At 39.3% G+C, this 22,647-nt stretch overlaps 1 protein-coding gene across 1 annotated transcript; it reads left to right on the forward strand.

Moving 5' to 3' along the window:
* The first annotated feature begins 541 nt into the window (after positions 1-541).
* On the forward strand, positions 542-21,741 carry LOC124856632 (cell division control protein 42 homolog). Its single transcript, XM_047347293.1, has 6 exons — positions 542-636; positions 9,294-9,434; positions 9,994-10,066; positions 10,253-10,362; positions 12,144-12,341; positions 20,041-21,741. The coding sequence occupies exons 2-6, from the start codon at positions 9,330-9,332 to the stop codon at positions 20,128-20,130; spliced, it is 576 nt and encodes a 191-aa protein (XP_047203249.1). The 5' UTR covers positions 542-636; positions 9,294-9,329; the 3' UTR covers positions 20,131-21,741.
* Positions 21,742-22,647: the final 906 nt, after the last annotated feature.

The raw sequence follows: 22,647 nt of genomic DNA on the forward strand, positions 1-22,647 counted from the left end.
CAGCTTTTAGTTCTTAAGCTCCACTAATCTGGAATAAACTCACAGAAAATTGTAAAAGCGCTGAAACCCTAAATTGCTTCAAATGAAGATTAAAAACGTATTTATTTAGAGCGGCCTTTGACTGGGCCATCTAAACATTATTAGTTACGTTTTCAGTCCAATTTTCCTTTCATTTTCTTATCCATCAGTCTATTCTCTTTTTTTTTATTATTACCTCTGTTAGATTTTCTGTATCATTGTAATGTTTTTCCGTATGTACAGCGCCTTGAGTGCCTTGTTGCTGAAAAGCGCCAAATAAATAAACTTGACTATCACAGTAGGGTGCAGATAGGAAAATGTGCAAAAGTAATAGAATAAAATAACGTATGTGCATTATTTTTTTACTATAAAACAAATAATAGAAGTTAATGCATTTGATAGATATTAATATCTAGCAAGTGAATATCATTTTCATAACTTCAATGCTTCAAGCACGTTTCAGGTCTTGGAAAAACCCTCCATATTGTCTGTATTAGTCAAATCGATGAACGGAATTACGTAGCACCTCAGTACGTACACAACGTGCCCCTGCTCAACTGACTGGGAAGCCCTTAGTGTGGAGCTGCCAACGCCCGGTGTTGAAACTCAGAAAATACGGTACGGAAAATTATTATTACCCACATTTTGTGTTTAAGGTATGTTCTTAATATTTTTAGTAAGCTTTGTAATGTACCAACATTATGTTGAAACGTGTTCTGGTTCTAACTGGGTTATAGCTGCTAAATTATATCATTCAAAAACAGCATCCGCTAGGGTTAGCTGAACCCGTTAGCCCGCAAGCTAACAGGAGGACGGTTTCAGCTAGCAAAGCAAGAAGGCAGACAGTCGGATTATTAGACTGAAAAGTAAATGCATATTTTTCGCTGTTCAGCGTCTGTTTTATACTGAATGTCTTGTGTCATTCAAAATATAAACGTATGTATATTATGGCTTAAAATAATGCAATACTCATCTGGTTACTAGCTAGCGGTTAGATGGTTATGGAGGTAAAATAAACACCAGCTTTATTTTTTATCTTAATGCAAGATATCTGATTTTAATGGTTCGCTGTAATATTTACAAACCGAAAAATAACCTACGATTCCTAGTTACACATGGGAAAATAAATGGCGAGATGGCGATTTGAAGAACCGGCAGGAAATAGGCCAAAGAGGCCGGTATGTGGTAGAAGTGCAACAGCTGAGGCTGGTAGCTGCCAGTTCTTTTATCTGTCCCTGTAACTTAGCCCAGATGTAAAAATGTTGATGATGTTTAACGAAATCAGTACCATTGAAGTTGTTTTACAGTTGGTCCATTAATCGAGGATGAGAGAAGAAGCACCGTTTTGAATGTTGAAGTTGGTTTAAGTAGCGTATATTGGCACGATTTGTTTGTATATCAGCTAACTTTTATCAAATGCATCTATTGAAAACAAATGTGCTATATTAGATTGAATTCGCTGTTTAACAGGCCTGCCCTAAATGCTTCATGGCCTACTAACACCAATATGCATGGATTAAGTCTGAAAGCTTTACAACTGCAGCCGCCCTGTATCAACCCCTGTCATCCACTTTGCATGGTTTAGAACAGAGTTTGACATCTTTAGAGTGGGGTTTTTGGACTTATTCTCTGCTTCATACACATTAAATACAGGTCCTTCTCAAAATATTAGCATATTGTGATACAGTTCATTATTTTCCATAATGTCATGATGAAAATTTAACATTCATATATTTTAGATTCATTGCACACTAACTGAAATATTTCAGGTCTTTTATTGTCTTAATACGGATGATTTTGGCATACAGCTCATGAAAACCCAAAATTCCTATCTCACAAAATTAGCATATCATTAAAAGGGTCTCTAAACGAGCTATGAACTTAATCATCTGAATCAATGAGTTAACTCTAAACACCTGCCTTGATACAGCACTCTGGGAACAGCCTATTTGTTCAGAAATGTCTTTCTGTGTTTTACCCTCTTGCTTGAGGGTGTCAATAGTGGCCTTCTGGACAGCAGTCAGGTCGGCAGTCTTACCCATGATTGGGGTTTTGAGTGATGAACCAGGCTGGGAGTTTTAAAGGCCTCAGGAATCTTTTGCAGGTGTTTAGAGTTAACTCGTTGATTCAGATGATTAGGTTCATAGCTCGTTTAGAGACCCTTTTAATGATATGCTAATTTTGTGAGATAGGAATTTTGGGTTTTCATGAGCTGTATACCAACATCATCCGTATTAAGACAATAAAAGACCTGAAATATTTCAGTTAGTGTGCAATGAATCTAAAATATATGAATGTTAAATTTTCATCATGACATTATGGAAAATAATGAACTTTATCACAATATGCTAATATTTTGAGAAGGACCTGTAATAGTTCTGTTAAATCATTTTGAAACTTGAGACTAGATGATTGATTGGTTTTCTGACTTGTGGTTTAGTTGGTGCCAAAGACACATTTTATCCTTTGGAGCTGTGGGCCCGGTTCTTAGAGATCAGATTACTGCGAATCAATGTTTGTTGAGAGTGGACATGTGATTTTGTTACGTTATTTACCACTATTTGGACTAAATCCTATTTCACCCACTTTCTTTAGTTTGAAGAACTAAAAAATAAAATCCAGCTTATTCTCGTTGCAAAATTAATGAGGGGTACATGATCCTAAAGATGGAGGGGGCATGAGCTGCACTCCAGACGACACTCACAAATGTGTTTTTAAAATGTACATTATATAATATTAGAGATGCACCGCTAAGAGTTTTGTGGCCAAATTTTGATGTTCGGTTTTGCAAAGATACTGATTTTAGTCAGTTGCAGCTTCCCATTAAGCACTTTAATATAAAGAAGATATAAATAGAATTGAAAATATATATATTCTAGCTTTTTTTGTGATTGGTAATGAAGTGTATCTGTAGCAGAGGCATCATCGCTGTACTGTAAAACAGTTGTTTATTTATATTTTAAAACAAAGACAGCATAATTAGGATTTCACATTCTTAACTGGCTTTATATTAGTGATTAGAGTGGTTAGCCCTACCACAACAACAGTTTCTTTGTTTTCCTTACCTTTAATGCTGAGATTTCCAAAGCACTTCCAACACTTAAGAATCCAGCATGTTCAATGAGAATAAAACAGAAACTTTGCTGTGCTTTGTTTAGCAATGTGACAGTCTTATTAATAAATGGTCTAAAGTCCCCTTAGAAAATATAGCTTCTTTTCAAGTAGCGTCTTACATCTCTTTGCTTTTTCTAACTTCATTTGAAATACCTCTCTGATACTAAAACTAGCAAACTGGGTCTCCCTCACTCTGTAAGAGCACCCACACTGAAGAGTGTTGTTGTGAAAGTGACATGTTTGTGCTTGTTATAGCATGCATAGTATTTATTTATGTTTTTGATCAGTCGGTCACTGATCGGGTCCAACTAGGCTGAAAATTGGGTGTTTTGGCTCACCAATTTATTTCTTGATTAATGTTTTAGAAGTATTTTTTAAAGTTATTTGTAGGCTCTAGTGGCCTTTATTAATTTTCAAAGTATTTTATAGACTGTAGTCGGAGAGGAAAGAAGTAAGGGAATGCAGAAAGCCTCGATGGACTGGGATTCAATCCTGCGACAGTCTGCGTCTAGAACTAAGGCCTTCCTACATGGTGGTCACACTCATAGCCCCCTACCCCCTGGACCCTTTTTAAGAAGTATTTTTAAATGCACAACAAACTGTGCAATGTCTTGTTTAAATTACAACATTTGTTACATTCAGTTTGCTCTGAATGATTATAAACAACAATAAACATATTCTGAATTTAAAATGTTGCTTGAAAACATTGGTTATTGTCTTCATTACCATAAAATAGTTGTTTTTAATTGTCATTGCTTCACAACAAGAATAGAAGCGAAAATGAAACCATCCTTTAGTCAGAATATTATATCATCACAGCAAGCATTAAAAGTAATCTCTTCTAGGCCAGTGTCTTCTGCAGGCTTGCCTAATTAAACATTGGATGTGAGTTTGTTGGGGGTTTTCTAGCTGTATTGCAAAAATATTTAGACAGGAATTACAAAAAAACCAAAATTTTATTTGGATGTCAAAATAAAAGACTCTTTACTAGGGGTGCTCCAATCAGGTTTTATGCTGCCCATCACCCATGAGCGCCGATCACTGATACCGATTGGCATTACATTTTTAAATTTAGTTAATAGTAATACTGGCTACATGATCTGGAAAATAGGAACCAAAGATCACCTTAATTTAGACAAAAACATATTTTATATACCTTTTTTTTAAAAGACATACTACAAAAACTTGCAGTCACATTGCAGCAGCTATTCAGTTAAAAGGACAACTGAAAAACCTGCTATCAGTAAAATAATCTTTAAAAGATTGAAACCGTTAATGCTCTCAACAAGCTAAATAACGTAGGGCTACGTCTGAAAATATTTACGTCCCGGTTCTCAAGACTGAGAAAGGCTGTTGATCTAGCCCAATGAATTAGATTATTTTTCAGGTTATTTGCTTTGCCTTTTTGACTGTCACGCTCATATGGACAAGCGGGCTGCGTTTTCTGACGCCTGACTGCTTCGGGTGTCTCCTTTTCATTCTCTGCAGTGAGCCTTGAAACCTCACCATGGTCTGCCAAGTGTTTGCTCTTGAAATGTCATATTAAATTCCTTGTGTTGAAGCATTTTGACGTGTTTCCCCACAAGATATTTTTCCGTTGCATGTCGCAGGGCGCAAACTTTACATCACTCTCACAGACGGGGTAGAAGTCGAACACGGCAGACATGTTTGTTTAGGATTTGCTGTCGCGTGCTTGCGCAGTTTGAAGGACAGTGGGAGATGCACTACACTGCACACAGGGCCTCTGTAGGCTGTAAAGTATAATGTACAGGTAATCAGAACAAAAGACACTGATTACATACTTTTTCACGGAAATCAGCAGATAATGATTGGCGGCCAATCGATTGGAACACACCACTACAATTTACGAATTCAATTTCATAAAAACCAACAGTATTGTTTCTCATAGCAACCCCCCTATCAACAGTCTTTCCTTATATTTAGTGAAAACATTCATCTGTTGTCTATGACAGCTTATCAGTGCAGGATTGCAGGGAGCCTACTGACTATCTCCATCAATAATGTGGCGAGACGTGGGGTAACCGAGGCCACACAGTACAAACTATTATGCACACACACACTCATATCTAAGAGCACTTTAGAGCAGGGGCGTTCAGAGTGTCACCTTTGGACGCCCCTGTCATATGTGGCCCCTGGATTGGAATGATGACCTCCCGACCACCATTCAGATGGACTTTTTTTTTTTTTTAAGCGAGGAACACTTTTTACTGACACATTTAAATCTTCTTTTAAGACTGAAAATGTTTGGTAGAACACAAAGTATTTGTCTTATAATCATGTTTTTTGCTTTCTTTTGATTCATTTGACCTCAAATGTCCAACATTTATTCAAATCACATCTGGTTGCACCCAAATCCGCATTCAATATATTTACTACATTTCAATAAATATAGCAAATGTTTCCAAGGAAAGTGACCCAAATCCTGTTCTTTTGCCGATAACGGATCAGAACATTTTAAAAAGAAATAAATCACTTTTGACTTTGGCACGTGTGACAAAAAGTGTGGACCTCTCTGCTTTAGAGTACTGGAGTATCTGGAGAGAACCCATACATGCACAAGAACAACAGGCTAAGTTCATTCAGAAAGGGCCCGGCAGGCATTTAAACCCAGGGCCTTCTTCCTGCCAGGCAGTAGTGCTAACAACTGCCCAACAATACAGCTTTTAGTTAAAAAAAAAAACAACTCAGCCAAAAGTAATGGAAATCTATCAAATGCCTGCTAATATTCCATCTTGAAATCACATAAAAGACAAAGCAAATGCCTTATTGCTCTAAAATAGACTAGACGATTCAGAAGGTTTAATAATCAAGAATATCACTGTATCACAGATTAACATACAAACAATGTATAACATGATCTAATTGTTTCCCTTTAAACTGAACACTATGGAAGCAGTCATTCCATACTGCTTCCATGTGACATTGATTATTACATGTATGTTATTTCTTCTATAACATTCATTTATGGTTCTTTTGATGCTAACCAAAGAATTACTCTTGAATCACAATTCTGATTCAAGAGTAATTTCCCCTTTCATGTTTTTGCAACTAGACATGGTACCCAACAGCTGAATGTGTCTTTAGTGTATGCTAGGAAGAAGCCTAGCAGCTGTTTTCCAGCCGCTGACCCTTACACCAGGCTCACACCGAACGTGGTGCAGATGTGGTTGCGGTCGTGGTGCAGAAAGCCATTCACAATGCGCTGCGGCCTGCCAGGCTCCAGCTGCGGAAACGGCGCGCTCACGAGACCAGACATTTACGTGGGTTCACGTGCTTTCTGGGACTTTACACGAGAACTACCCCAAACCTTTAGCAAGCCTCTCATAAACAAAGCCTGTATTGCATGGAGAGCCGTTTCATTCAAAATTAAATAAATAAATAGATACTGCTATTGATAAATTATTAATAAATATCCCCATGAAATAAAACAAAATTGTTTAAAGAAATTTTCATCCTAATTTATTTAATTCATTTAAAGATAGATTTATTTATTTCATAATGCAGGTTTATTTTGTGACACTTTTATTTTGTAAAGCTACTTTAGTATTCCTGGCGAATCCCCTGGCTCCCGCCACTGCCACAAATTGAGCTCCGCCCTGCTGTCCCAGCTCCGCCCCACAGATAAAACTCCGCCCCCTCATTTGAATATAAGAACATGAAATAAAAAGAGCTAAAAATGAAAAACGGGGTAAAAAAGTAAAAGTCACTGAAATACATAAAGTAGCTTTACAAAATAAGTGTCACAAAATAAAACTGCATTATGAAATAAATAAATCTTTAAGTAAATTAAATCAATCTTGAAATGAATTAAATAAAACAAGATAAAAAAATTTTTTTTAACATAATTTGTTTTATTTCATGAAATATTTATTAATAATTTATCAATAGCGGTATTTATTTATTTAATTTTGAATGAAATGACTCCATACTATTGTGACCCCATGTCAACGGTTATCAAGTAATGTTCACATTTCAGAGCATGCAGGCAAAACAAGAGAGGAAAATCTCTGCTTCTTTCTGTTGCTATCCCTCTAAATTAGCAAAAACAGCTATGGATTTTGTTTTCTATGACAAAACCTGTTATCTGTGTGCATAACTATCCTTTTTCATCCTCAAACAGCGCCTTGTTCCCTCGTTTTTCTGTTTTTTGTCGTTTTCGTTAGACTAGTCAAGTTAGCGTATGTTAATGGGTTGATTTTAGTTTGAAATTCACCAGAACTCTCTCCTGTCTGGCTTCCTCTCTGGCTGCTAAAATTCATGAGCTTGATGCAGAAGCTGCTGCCACGTCCGGCCAAACTTCCTTCTTGCAGAAACATTTCGTTGAGCTGCACAGCCTCAGTAACCGCGACCGCACTGCACCGTGGCTGATGTGAGTGTACACATTGATTTGAATGATTTGGGTTCCTTGCAACAGCTGCACCACGTTCAGTGTGAGCCTGGCGTTAAAGCACAGCAACAGGTGGGGCACTGTTAATCTGTGCTCTATAAAGCCATACAAATTCCAGTCATTTTGTCTGCTGTCTTATTATAAAAAGACAAGAATAGTATGATGGAACATTTGTTGTGGTTTTGAAACAGTTTTTTTCTTTAAAACCCTGATATACTTAACAGCTTCATGCCTAGAACGCATAGAAATTGGATTTGGCTCTAACATCTTAGACCATGGTATTAAAGTGCCTGCAGTAAAGGAATGTAATGTGTACAAAATTCAGTTTTTCACTCAAGTACTTTCCTTCAACTTCTTGATGCATCCTGACTTCAACACGCCTTAATCAAATGAATGGCCTGTTACCAGCCCTCTGCAGAGCAGTGACGTGCTAATAAAGCCGCCACGGGGGTGGTTTCAAACGTTCCCACTCTGAGCAGATGTAGTCGCTTTCACAGCTGCTTCTTTTGGACAGGACCCTATCCAACCTAAACGTTTTGCGAATTCTCCTAAACCCGTCTTCGTTTGGATGGGGCCTAATGATCGCTGGCTGTTAGCACAAAGCAGTCTGTCAGAGATGAATTTATTGCTTTGACCAATTTTGACAAGATCTCAATCAGCATCTCTCTGGTTAGTTATTGTCTATCACCAGTCAAATGATCAATTCAGCTAAAGTTCTTTTACAGTATAGTTTGTAAAAAATACACTGGGCTTTGCATGCAAGTTCCTAACATCTATGCGTTTTTGTTGTCTTCTTCTTTGAGAAATAACCTGCGGTTTTGTCTGTTAACTTTCCCTTCGTAGCTCAGTGTGGCTGACTGCTGACATACTAGAATTTGTGGAGCAGAACCTGATATTTTGTGACTCACTACATAATGATCCCCAAAACTAAGTGATTATTTGAGGTTTAGTTAGTTTCCACTTTGCTGTTTCACTGTCAGCCCATTGAGAAGTTGGAGCATGGTCAGGTTTCAGTAATACAATCAGTGACTTTTTCACAAAAAAGTCAAACAATGAACAAAATTAGCTGTTTTGTTTCTGTTGGTTGTTACTACAATTAGAGTGACAGTTCCTCTTCACTTCACCTCAGGTCAGGGAGGTGCTGGTTTTATATCTTTCTGCTTCAAGTCAGTCTGTAAACATCTCCTGACAAGCAGATCATTGCAAGTTTTTCTCAGGACGTCTCCAGTTTTCAGATTTAGTTCAGGACCCTGTTTTACTCTTCCTCTGAAACGACTTCCATTATCTGATATTCAATGACTGAAAGTTACAAAGTAAAGGCTGGTCTCTGTAGTGTTTTGCAGCATCTTGCACTTATATAGTAATCCATTAACCTTTAGTGTTATGAGAGGGTGTGCCATTTAAAAAGACTTAGTTTGAAGCATTTTTTCTTTTATATCCTGGAAGTGTGTGCATTTGGTTTTAATCTGTATATTAAAACGTTAAATGGAATCCTAAAAGCCCTAAAAGACTCTGGTATTGATTTGAATAATGCATATTAATGTAAAAACAATTTAAATATCCCTTTTTAATTGTAAGCTTATATTGCTGAACTTAAATGCAGACACAAAATGATCAGTAAGAGGCCACTATAAGCTAAAGTTTTGTATCTTTCAGAATGTTGTTATCCATATTTCTGAGTAACACAAATAGATGTTGTACACAAAGTAATCCAAAGATTTGTGTTTTTTCTCTCGTTGTTTTTCCCCTCTAGGTCTTGAATGAATAAGGTAGACTGTAAAACACAGCTATGCAGACCATCAAGTGTGTTGTAGTCGGGGACGGTGCTGTGGGTAAAACCTGCTTGCTCATCTCTTACACTACAAACAAGTTTCCCTCAGAATATGTACCTACGGTATGTATGTGAACACCCATATTATCCTGATCAGCACAAGTCAGTTACTTCCTGTTTTAGGTTTTAACCTAGAAGTAGATTTTGGATCTTTTTGGTGCCATGGATGAATGAATTTTATTGGTGTTGGTTTTGAATTTTGGAAAGCTCTGACTTTCACATTCATTGTTTTTCTGCTTGCACTGAAAGTAAAATCATGATATATTAATATAACTTTGTGGTTGAAATTCTTAGTTATTTAAACAATTAGTTGTTTTAATATATGTTAATAACAAAGCATTTATAGTGTAATAAAAACAATTTTCTTCAAATTTGTACCAGATTTCAGAGCTTTTTCTATTCACTTTGAATCTGCAATAGTAGTTCTCAAGGTTATGGAGCAGTTTTTGAGTAAATTAAAACTCATCTGCCAATATAAAGCATATTCTAGCTTCTCAAATAAATACATTATATATTTATATGCATTGAAATTTAGCATTGTTTTCATTTGTCAGCAAAACATATAGAAGTTATAACTTAATGTCTTATTGAGCCTAGCAAGGATTTGGTTTTTGTGTTCCAGGTGTTCGACAACTATGCTGTAACTGTAATGATTGGAGGTGAACCCTATACCTTGGGCTTGTTCGACACAGCAGGTATTTAAATAATATGTTGAGATAGGAGTTATGTTTCTGAGTGCCTGCTATAATTAAATCTATTGCTTAATATTGGAAATGGCTTCATCCAAGTTCATCGGCAGGCAAACTTGTGTGACTGTCCAGTTTGATCCGCTTTGAAACCCAAACAGTGTGAGTGAAGTTTGGTTTTCTGGAATCCTGCAGGTCAAGAAGACTATGACAGATTACGTCCTTTGAGTTATCCCCAGACAGATGTCTTCCTCGTCTGTTTTTCAGTCGTGTCACCATCTTCCTTTGAAAACGTCAAAGAAAAGGTAACTGACCATCTAGTTTTTTTGGTTACTTTTTTATTAAACTCTGCATTGTTGTATGTTATTTCATAAAACTATACACATTATATTTGGAATCCATCGATAGCCTTAATCCCTGTATATTTCACTCATGTTATATGTTTGTTTTAATTTGGAATTAGAGATGGTTGTGGATCAGCCTGTGCTAGATTACATGTTCTTTATTCTCAAAAGGTTTCTACAGGCTCATTTCTAAACCTCAACTCTTAACCGTGTAAACAAACAGGAACAAATAAATGAACACAACTAACATCTTGATTAGTTTGAAAAACAAAAGTACATCAAAACACATTTAATAATTGGATTTTGAAGAGGATTGGGAAAACCCTCATCCCTGCCATAAATGAAAAATGATGTTGAAGGACTGAAAAGCCTACTTTCATTGCTTGTTTGTTTTGTTGGAAAAGCACCAAAACATGTTGCTGTCGGGTTTTGTGTGGACATTAAAGAATACAGTGAATATACACCAACCAATCGGTATCTGTCACATTAACTAATGCTGAAACAGCACCCCTCAGCTTCTAGTGTGAATCCTGGTTTTAGCTCAGAGATGCAGAACAAATCCATGTTAAGATAAAAATACTGCAATCATACTCAATGGCATTCTGTTATACTAGGAAGGAGTGTTAAATAGGAATTTGCAGGAAGAAGGCGATCAATGACTTTTGACCTGGAAGGCTGGAGTGTAACGTAATTTGTGTGTTACTGATAACATACGTATAAAGGCACTGTTTGAAAAAAAGCATTTGTTTATATTACGGATTAAATTAAAAGATAAAAAATCTTCACGTGTAATATCTTTCTGTGTAAATATCTCATATTACAAAGTGGGACACCCATGGCTTAAAATCTGTTGCGCTCTGTAGCCCAGAATTTACGGTATTACGCTCAGCTTGTTTCTGTTCCATTTGTTGTCATAAATGACAAGAGTTTAGGAGCAAGTTTTAAGTATCCTCACTGCTCCGGCGGACCACGTGTTGTGACATCAGAAAGATGTCCCTAGAAAAAAAAAAAAGTCTCTGCTAAACACCCTCGTAAAGGCTCCTCTCAGTTCACAGAATAACTTGAATTACTACTGATAATATGTGATCAGTTGATTAAATCTCAGTAATACCCATCCATACATATAGGATCTCTGTAGCATTAGACAGAGACATCCTCAGAACAGTAATGTTGCTGTTTAGCAGAGAAATAACTTTGGTGTTCATTTTGCCGCATCGTTATTTAGTCTCTTAAGGTTTTAGATTGATTCCAAAAAGGTTGATTTCTAAAGGATCCATCTACTATGGGACGCATGAATGAGGCAATTCATAAACCTTTTGGAAATGTTTTGTAAGGTTTTTGACAATTAATAATTTAATAGTCAGTCATTTTCTATACCACTCCTTCCATAGTGGGTCGTGGGGGAGCTGGTGCCTATCTCCAGCAGTCTATGGGTGGGAGGCAGGGTTCACCCTGGACAGGTCGCCAGTCCATCGCAGGGCAACACACATACAACCACACACACATTGAGATCTGGTTACACGTCTATCTGCAAGAGGTTGCTCAAAATAAATTATGTTTGATCATGGGTTTTAATCTGTCTATGTCAGAGTGAACGGGACCAAACAGGGATCAGAACCAAAACCACCTTTATAACAAGGAATAGATTATTGCCAGTTTCTGCCAACATCTATTTATAAAACCTAGCATTTTGTTTTGTTTCTTTTCAAGCATGTTAATGTTGAGTCTGTTTACATACACAGTGGGTTCCTGAGATCACCCACCACTGTCCAAAGACGCCCTTCCTTCTAGTTGGGACTCAGATTGACTTGCGGGATGATCCATCAACTATAGAGAAACTGGCCAAGAACAAGCAAAAGCCCATCACTCCAGAGACGGCAGAAAAGCTGGCAAGAGACCTCAAGGCAGTTAAATATGTCGAATGCTCTGCCCTTACACAGGTAACCTTTACATACAAAACACAACACAAAACATATTGTCAAACATACACACTTGTAAACTGGCTTCACTAAAACCTCAGAGGCAAGAAGTAAGAAATTGGAGGAAAGAAGAACACGTCCCTTGGCTGCCTGATGCTGTAGTGGCTGGGTGTGGTACTGCATGCCAGGTTGGCGTAGTTTATTGGGCACATCCAGTCAGATTCAAAAGGTGAAATGCTGATGTCACTAGGGCTGCAGAGGGTCAACATGTGGTTTGGTAGTTTCACTTACATTTAGTTCTCTGATATTATAAAAGCAAAGAACCCTCTGAATGTGTAACACAGCTTGCTCCTAGATCTACCTGCCTTACAAATCCAAGCAAAGCAGAGACACTGACTAGTTTGGTACATAGTCCATCCCTACAGCAAGAAAGATGGACTTTACAAGCCTCCACCTTCTGTTTAAAGTCCTCTTTGATCCTTGAATACATAGCAGGTAGAGAAAACAGTCTACATCCCAGCCACGCTGTAAGATTCAAGGTATCCCCACTGCTGAGAAGGAAATAAATATACATGATCTCACATGGACAGAGAACAATAGTGTTGATGAAGCCAAGGCGTAGCCTCCTGCTCTGTGCTCAGCTCCTTCCTTCCTCCTCTTTTTGGCATATTGCATACATAGCTGCTAATGTCACTTCCTGTTTCCTGTTGCTAATCTCAGCAGTTACCCAGCTGTGCTCTCCTCACAGTGGCATGAGATTCTCCATCTTGCACCATCTTGCCCTGTAACTCGTATCTCCTCTCTGTATTTATACACATCCTCCTGACTCTGCCATGTTCCTCTCATTCTCCTCTGTTTATCCTGTCACTCTGTTTGCTAATCATTCTGTTTTCTGTCCTCTTCATTGTAGCGAGGACTGAAGAATGTTTTTGATGAAGCTATCCTAGCTGCCCTAGAACCACCTGAGACACAAAGAAAGAGGAAATGCTGTGTATTTTAACCTTTCTGTGCCACAACTCTTACCTCTTCCTCTCCTGGTTGCCAATATTTCGTCCCATCTTCTTTCTTTTGCTTTTTCCATGTTGTATAAATCTGATAGAGAGGTGTCATCATTCAATGTTTTTTTTTTTTTTTTTTTGCTGCTATTTTCGGGTGATTTTAACCTCCTGTGTTTGTCTGATTGGGCTTTGCTTCATCTAGGTCTAATTATGCTGCGTTCCATTAACCTCGGAAGTCGGAACAAGGATGTTGGGATTTACGCCGTCTCTTGAGTTGTAGCGTTTCAGTTTCCTGCTTGTTTTTGTTCGTATTGCTAGCAACTGTAACAACCGTCTTACAACAATACCAATGACAATAAACACTGTTCTACACGGTATTTCGTGCATATATTGCATATATACAGCGTTGAAACATCTCGTCTTTATAATCGCTGAAAAGTAGTACGCGCACGACTGACTAAATGTTGCATAAATAATAAAGATCTACTAAAAACAGTCACAGTAAGAACGTTTTAATACAACTAATGCAAGTAGCAACCATCTTGAATCCAGAAGCTGGGTATGGTTGTATTGCCCCGACTTTCCGACTTGTAATTCCGACTTTCGCGGGCGTTCCAGTTAAAATTTTTTACTCTGAGGGCGGAAATTCCGACTTCTGATAAATGGAACGAAGCACCAATGCCAGTAGAAGAAAGACCTTTTGGCCTAAAATGGAACAGGAAACAGAGTTTCTATTTCTAATAGAGGTGCACTGAGAAATCCGCTGGTGTCTTGATTCTGACGATTTTCCGTTTGTTTGGCCCAAACTTGATCAGGAAGTTGGGAACCTAAATCTGATCTTTTTCAGATTAGTGAACTGGGGCTGCTAATATACTGTTAATATATCACCTTCACAATTTCTGTGTGCAGTATTCATGTTGCACAAACTAGAGTGTACCACCTGTTGGCTAATTTATTCCAAGTGTTATGAACTTGTATTTTGGATGCTAATGTAATTTACTGCTCAAAACAATTAAAGGAACACTTTTTATTTAGTTTAACATCAAGTCTTGTATATGAATCTGATCAGTTCAGTAGTAGAGGGGGTTGTTAAGCAGTGTCAGCTGATAATTTCGGTAACACACGAAACAACCAACACTGATTTTCAGTAGTTTTCCATTTGACCAGGGTCAGGGTCTCTACTGGTAGTTTGAGGCGAAGCCTGGACCTTACAGAGGTTGCACAGTCAGTCCAAGTCCACCAGGATGGCACATCAATACAAGCCATTGCCAGAAGGTTTGCTGTGTCTCCCAGCATAGACTCAAGAGCATGGAGGAGATTCCAGGAGACAGGCAGTTACTCTAGGAGAGCTGGAGAGGGACGTTGGAGATCCTTAACTCATGAGCAGGACCGGTATCTGTTCCTTTGTTCAAGGAGGAGCAGGATGAATACAGCCAGAGCCCGACAAAGTGACGTCCAGTGGGCCACTGGCATGAATGACCAAACCATTAGAAACAGACTTTATAAGGGCAGCTTGAGGACCTGACGTCCTCTAGTATGCTCTTGTGTGCTCACTGTCCGACACGGTGGAGCTGGTCTGGCATTTGCCAGAGAACACTGGAATTGGCAGGTTCAACAATGTCACCCTGGTCTTTTCACAGATGAGAGTTGGTTCACTCTGAGCTCATGTGACAGATCTGAAAGGGTCTGGAGAAGCTGTAGTAAAAGTATGCTGCCTGCAACATTGATAAGCATGATCAGTTTGGTGGTGGGTCAGTGTTGGTCTGCAGAGGCATATCATTGTGGGTCGAACAGAACTTATAAATAACAAACGATGGCACCCTGACTGCCTTTAGGTAACAGGATGAAATCCTTAGATCCATTGTTAGAACCTTTGCTGGTGCAGTGGGTCCTGAGTTCCTCCTGGTGCATCATAATACCTGGCCTCATGTGGCAAGAGTATGCAGGCAGTTCCTGGTGGATGAAGGAATTAATAACACTGACTGGCCTCCAAACTTCCCTGACCTAAATCCAGTAGAACATCCCCGGGACATCATGTTCAGGTCCATCCACCACCACCAGCTTGTACCTCAGACTGGTGCCCTGGTCAGGATCTGACAGGAGATATTCAAGGACAACACATCATCTCATAAGGAACGCCCCCAACATTACAAACACGTGGAGGCCATACAAACTACTCAGGACCATTTAGAGTTGCTAGAATGACATTTCAGCAAATTGGACTAGTCTGCAGAAGCAGTTTTTCAGTTTAAATTTCTTTGACTTAAGCCTTCTGTGGTAGGGATGGGTACCGACCGAATTCATGTAACATCAAAACGTACCATAATTCAGTACCTAAACACATCATTGTGACACTGAAGGAGTGGAAGAGTGTGCGATTTTCCATGCAGGACATGAACGCAGCATTGCACACACAAGAGCGTAATGACATCAGTAACCGCTGGTACCGTCAACAAAGCATGGCATAGAAAGTGCTTGAAAGTATCGCTTTTCAAAATGCGATGCAGATTACGCTCACTGCAATGTTTGTGATGCGAAGTGCACGGCCAGCGATGGGAATACTTCTAATCTCAGGAAGCACCTGGTTAAGCTCAAGATTTTTTTGAAGGCCGAAGAAATCCCAGTTTTCGTTGGCCTCAGATCTACGACTACATCTGCATTCGGCACCATCAGCACGCCTGCAGCCAGCAACATGTGAGAAGAAATACAAACAGCTGGATGTTGTTTTGATATATTCATTAAAGTTTATGTACTGAGAGATAAATATGTTAAATTCAGAAATGTATTAATAAATGACTTAACATTTATTACCACATAAACACACAAAAAAGTACGGAACCTGGTACCGTTGTGTACCTATAACGATTCCCAAGTACTGGGTATTGGTACCGTATCTGTTCGAGTGTGAAAGGTACCCATTAAACATCACGCATTCCATATCGGTACAGATATCCAGCAGGATACCAATTTTCTTTTGAGATCCGATGTTTTTCCAAATTGTTCCTTTGATTTCTTTGAGCAGTATATTCATCCAGTTGGACACAAAAGACATCAGCCAAGATGCTAAAGGTCACATTACGATGGAAGAACATATGAGAAAGTAAAGATGAAAACAGGCATATAGGCCAGCTAATACCGGCCCGATGGCGAACCCACAAAGCTTAAATCCTAGCAGAACTCTTCTGCTCCTAATACAGGTCCTTCTCAAAATATTAGCATATTGTGATAAAGTTCATTATTTTCCATAATGTCATGATGAAAATTTAACATTCATATATTTTAGATTCATTGCACACTAACTGAAATATTTCAGGTCTTTTATTGTCTTAATACGGATGATTTTGGCATACAGCTCATGAAAACCCAAAATTCCTATCTCACAAAATTATCATATTTCATCCGACCAATAAAAGAAAAGTGTTTTTAATACAAAAAACGTCAACCTTCAAATAATCATGTACAGTTATGCACTCAATACTTGGTCGGGAATCCTTTTGCAGAAATGACTGCTTCAATGCGGCGTGGCATGGAGGCAATCAGCCTGTGGCACTGCTGAGGTCTTATGGAGGCCCAGGATGCTTCGATAGCGGCCTTTAGCTCATCCAGAGTGTTGGGTCTTGAGTCTCTCAACGTTCTCTTCACAATATCCCACAGATTCTCTATGGGGTTCAGGTCAGGAGAGTTGGCAGGCCAATTGAGCACAGTGATACCATGGTCAGTAAACCATTTACCAGTGGTTTTGGCACTGTGAGCAGGTGCCAGGTCGTGCTGAAAAATGAAATCTTCATCTCCATAAAGCTTTTCAGCAGATGGAAGCATGAAGTGCTCCAAAATCTCCTGATAGCTAGCTGCATTGACCCTGCCCTTGATAAAACACAGTGGACCAACACCAGCAGCTGACACGGCACCCCAGACCATCACTGACTGTGGGTACTTGACACTGGACTTCTGGCATTTTGGCATTTCCTTCTCCCCAGTCTTCCTCCAGACTCTGGCACCTTGATTTCCGAATGACATGCAGAATTTTCTTTCATCCGATAAAAGTACTTTGGACCACTGAGCAACAGTCCAGTGCTGCTTCTCTGTAGCCCAGGTCAGGCACTTCTGCCGCTGTTTCTGGTTCAAAAGTGGCTTGACCTGGGGAATGCGGCACCTGTAGCCCATTTCCTGCACACGCCTGTGCACGGTGGCTCTGGATGTTTCTACTCCAGACTCAGTCCACTGCTTCCGCAGGTCCCCCAAGGTCTGGAATCGGCCCTTCTCCACAATCTTCCTCAGGGTCCGGTCACCTCTTCTCGTTGTGCAGCGTTTTCTGCCACACTTTTTCCTTCCCACAGACTTCCCACTGAGGTGCCTTGATACAGCACTCTGGGAACAGCCTATTCGTTCAGAAATGTCTTTCTGTGTCTTACCCTCTTGCTTGAGGGTGTCAATAGTGGCCTTCTGGACAGCAGTCAGGTCGGCAGTCTTACCCATGATTGGGGTTTTGAGTGATGAACCAGGCTGGGAGTTTTAAAGGCCTCAGGAATCTTTTGCAGGTGTTTAGAGTTAACTCGTTGATTCAGATGATTAGGTTCATAGCTCGTTTAGAGACCCTTTTAATGATATGCTAATTTTGTGAGATAGGAATTTTGGGTTTTCATGAGCTGTATGCCAAAATCATCTGTATTAAGACAATAAAAGACCTGAAATATTTCAGTTAGTGTGCAATGAATCTAAAATATATGAATGTTAAATTTTCATCATGACATTATGGAAAATAATTAACTTTATCACAATATGCTAATATTTTGAGAAGGACCTGTATAACTAATTATTGACTGCTCACAGGGAAGGTTGGACTGTTGTTAATGCTGTTCTTAAATCTTTTTCTAGTTCTTAAAGAGGAACTAGTGTGGGCAAAAATATGCATCATCAGGTCCAAGCTTTACGATTGGAGATCGGACATTTGGCCATAAGATTCTGATTGGTGCATGTCTAATTGTAGTACCAGCATAAAGTGTGTAGCAGAACCTGAAGTCTATGTTTGCAGAATGAGATCTTTAACCACTCATGACCCTAGATCAGGGATGTTTAGTCTTAACAGGAGAATCATTTAACACGTTTACTGTCAATGATTCTTGTTCTGTTTTATTGCTGACTGGAGGTTTTGTCTGATTTTATTTGGTCAGACCCTGTCAGTATGACTTCTCTCTGACCATCACATGTGGTCATTTCTGTGCTGTACAATAAACTTTCACAGTGTTAAATGCTGTTTGAAAAGAATAAAGGACAAATGAACTTGTTCTCGTCTGCAGCTTCTTCTTCTGTTTCTGTGTGAGACCTCAGATCATCGTAGTTCATAGGTTGGGTTCAGCAACACAGAGGGCATCTGTGGTTACTTCACATGACCGACCTTCTGATGTAAGGACAGTCTGTTCAGGGCCAACACGGCAGCCCGTGAGCTTCACCTTGTGAGCTTGGCACAGTGCTACTATTGTTGCGTGAAACTGTTTCTTGTTTATTTAAATGTCTTCATTTGTTGAGCGTGGTTTTTAAAACTGAGGGGGAAAACCAGGAGGCCTGAACTGAAAAAAAAGCTCAACCTTGTGTTACAGTTTTAGAGGTCATGTTCTGTTTTTCCTCCACTTGCTTCACTTGCCTTTGATTTTAGCACCACTCAAATATGCATGCATTTTATGTTTTTGACTCTTTTTCTCAGTATGGCTCCCGTGGCTGACTGAAACATAACTCTATACACTCTTGGTTTGTTTCTGAGTTGTTAAAAATGATTTGCATGTATCTATAATTTCATGTTTTTGTCCTAAACTCTTCTCCTTTTCCTCAGTTTCAGTGCTTTGCAGTTGCATCAATACCTCTGAAACCTTTTTACATGTTCTCACATTAAAACCACACACTTCATTGTGTTTATTGGGACTTTATGTGATAGACCACCAGACAGTAGACCATAATTGTGAGCTTGAAGGAAGTTGATGGGTTATTTCAGTTTTTAGCAAAACTATTCAGCCATGCGTTGTCAATAGACAACGCTCTACTGCAACCCTTCTTGTCCACGTCTCTGCCAACTTAGCACATATGGAGAATGAAAATTATGCCTATTCTGGTTTTTCTGCCAAAATAGGTCAAGCTCAGATGGGCTGGAGAGCGCCTGTGAACATCAATTTTCCAGTGTTGCCTCATGTTTTCAGTGGGATTTAGGTCTGGGCTTTGACTGGGCCATTCTAATGAATGAATATACTTTGCTCATTGTGTAATCTGGCTGTATGTTTAGGATCATCCTGCTTGAAGGTGAACCTCTGCACCAGTTTCCAGTCTTCCAGTGAAGCTTTGTCTTCCCAGAATGCCTCCATGTTTACCTAGATCCATCTCATACCAGCAGCTCTGACCAGCTTCCCCACGGCAGCAGCATTTTATATTCCCTCCACACACTGTGTTTCATATAATCCAATCATCTAAACTGAGATAGGGTCAATACAAAAATATGCCACAGTCTTAGGGTTTTTCATTGTAAACACATTTCCTTCCAGCTCACAATCATATGCTTTGTGTGAGCCTATTACATACAATCCCAATATGTTGGTGGTAATGTGACAGGTATGGAAAAGTTTTAGCTATATGAAGATGCTGTATGACAAATGAAGTTTGATGCTTCTTTATTATCTAAAAGAATCTTTTCCAGTAAAGCTGCTGTTCCCTTATTTTCTTTGTCTTTGTGTTCACAGAAAGGCCTAAAGAATGTGTTTGATGAGGCGATATTGGCTGCATTGGAGCCCCCAGAGCCTAAGAAGAAACGCAAATGTGTGCTGTTATGAAAGGGCCCTACCCTTTACAAAGCGCACACACACACACACACACACACACAAACAGACATGCATCTCACATCATCCCCACTTCCATCTCTCGCCCCTCCCACACCTGTTTTCCTTGCTCTGCTGAGGCTGATTGGCAGCATTGTCCTCCAAATGAAGGACTGAACTCAACCAGCTGACGAGGTTTCAAATAATTCTCTGCAATAATTTGAAGATTGGCTCTACGTCTAAATTCCAGACACTAGATAAAGCTGTCCTGGCCAGCAGCCTGCTGTGGGATCCAGCAGCCTGCTGTGGGATCCAGCAGGGCGGCTGCACCCTTCATCTAGATGCCAGTCCTACACACACATTAGGAGATGATCCTGCCAGGTGTCAGATGGTTTGACTTGACTCATGTCAATGATGTGGTCTAACTGAGCTGGAGATGACCAGCCATCCGCTCAGTCAGTGGCAGGCCTGCCGCAGCCCCTCCAGCTGCCTGATAGGTGGCTGCTCTGCTGCTGTTGCTGTCACCTCTGTCGATGAACCACTAATGTTCTTTCTCTGCACTACTACCAGATATGTGTAGTGTTGTTTTGTTTTTATTTGCCAATCTCCCTGTTTTTCTTTCAGTAACAAGACGAGATATTTAACTCACATTCCAAATCGACACACTGGTAACCATTAAGGATATGTTTAACTGTGACTGTTCAGTCAGTCAGAACCACACAGGATCCATCACAGAAGAGCTCCGATCTCTGCATCATTTAGCAGTATGCAGTCCTGGTGTGGACTCTTCAGTGCTGAGGTGCTGTCCATCTGGAATGTGGCTTTCACTTAAAGAGCTGAAGGCGTCCAGTACTAATGGCTCTGCAGGTCCACCACAGGAATTGGCCTTTTAGATGCAGAGAACTTTAAACAGTGTTAGCAGAACAAGTGGTGTGTTCTTCATGCGTTATCGGGGACCAAGGTAGAGTAAAGCACGATACTTTCGCCACCACACACTTTGAAGCCATACCGCAGACTTCCTCATGAATCGAACTGTTGTGCAGCAGCTTCAGTTTTAGACAGCTGATCAGGGAAATTATAAAGGTCCACCAGATTTCTGTGCCAGGTCAGAGTTTGGTGCCTTCTTGTAGTGTTCAGGTACCCGGACGGGACTTCTGAGGTGAATGTTGTACCAGTTCAAACTGTGTGATGGTGTGTGTAGCTGAGCCTTGGTCTCTGTTTTAAATGATAGGTTTAACAGATGTAATTATAATGTAAGTTGGCATACAATGTTGATGTAGGCTCCAGGTGTTTTTACCAAAATCTTTTTTCTTCATTTTTATTTCTGTTTGTGCTGTTTTTTTATTATATATAAAAATATATAAATATATAAAAAGGTTACTTTCACTTCTTTCATATTTAGGGGTCGGAACTCATCTGAACTCTTACTGAGAAAACGTCTGATCAGCTTAGTTTGACCAGAGAGATCCTAAATGACTGTTTTTTGTTGTTTTGTTTTTTACAGTTGAGTCAGTATGATTATTATAACCTTTTGTTTTGGTGGAAAACCAAATGCTTTGTCTAAAGTCTGTTCTTTGTATATGCATTCTTTTCAGAAATATTAAACTTATACCTTAATTGCCTTTACCCTGTTTCCTGTGTCATTCTTTAAAATGGAAAATCCAAAAACAAATGAGTTTTTCAGAAACTTCTGTTTTCATGAGTTACTAACTCTGTGTTCTTCTAGGTCAAAGTGGGTCAACCATAATGGTTCTACAAATATTTCACTTTACTGAAGGCTTAATAAATCCAATCTTTGTGTTTGATAATGTAAGCTCCTTCCAGCTGGGTGAGCCTGTCATTCTGGTATCATCCAGGAGGTGGCAATGTGTCGCAGCCAAAGATGAATGAAAACTGACGAGGCATGACAGGAATAATGTGCATTTATATGGTCTAAAGTGTGATGTCTCGGCATTAATATTAAAATCACACAAAGTAAACCAGTTTCTATAGTAAATGACAATATTTTTTTAGGGACTTGTGAAACTGCTCACACCCCTTTCTGACATTTTGTCATATTGCCACAAACAATAGTCTACTCAGCAATATCAACAGCATCACAGACATGTTGCAGTTCTGCAGACATTTTAAGTTCACCGCCTAGTTTACAGTGGCTCTTACTTCACTAAGATTCTCAGCTCCTAACTTAGAATAAAAATGTCTGCCAGGACTCCCTAGCTTAAGAATGATTCAGTTCGCTGCTGAGAGCGACTCTGCGTTACGAGACGAGAGAGATTCCTATCTTAGTGAACATAGAAAGATTTTCACAGATCAGCAGAACATTGCTTGTAAAAAACCGACACCTCTCAGTTTATTTGCCTTAAAACGAGTCTGACGCCGCGCCTGGAGACGCAATGGCCTCCATGCAGAAATCTGCAAATTGCAACACCAGAAAAATAATGATGGAGAAATATTCAATAGCGTCACAAAGGACAGGTGTATTGTCATCAAAATCATTTTATGTGAATGTGATCTCACGTTTTCCATACTACA

Source organism: Girardinichthys multiradiatus, chromosome 20, assembly GCF_021462225.1.
Source record: "Girardinichthys multiradiatus isolate DD_20200921_A chromosome 20, DD_fGirMul_XY1, whole genome shotgun sequence".
NCBI lineage: Eukaryota > Metazoa > Chordata > Actinopteri > Cyprinodontiformes > Goodeidae > Girardinichthys > Girardinichthys multiradiatus.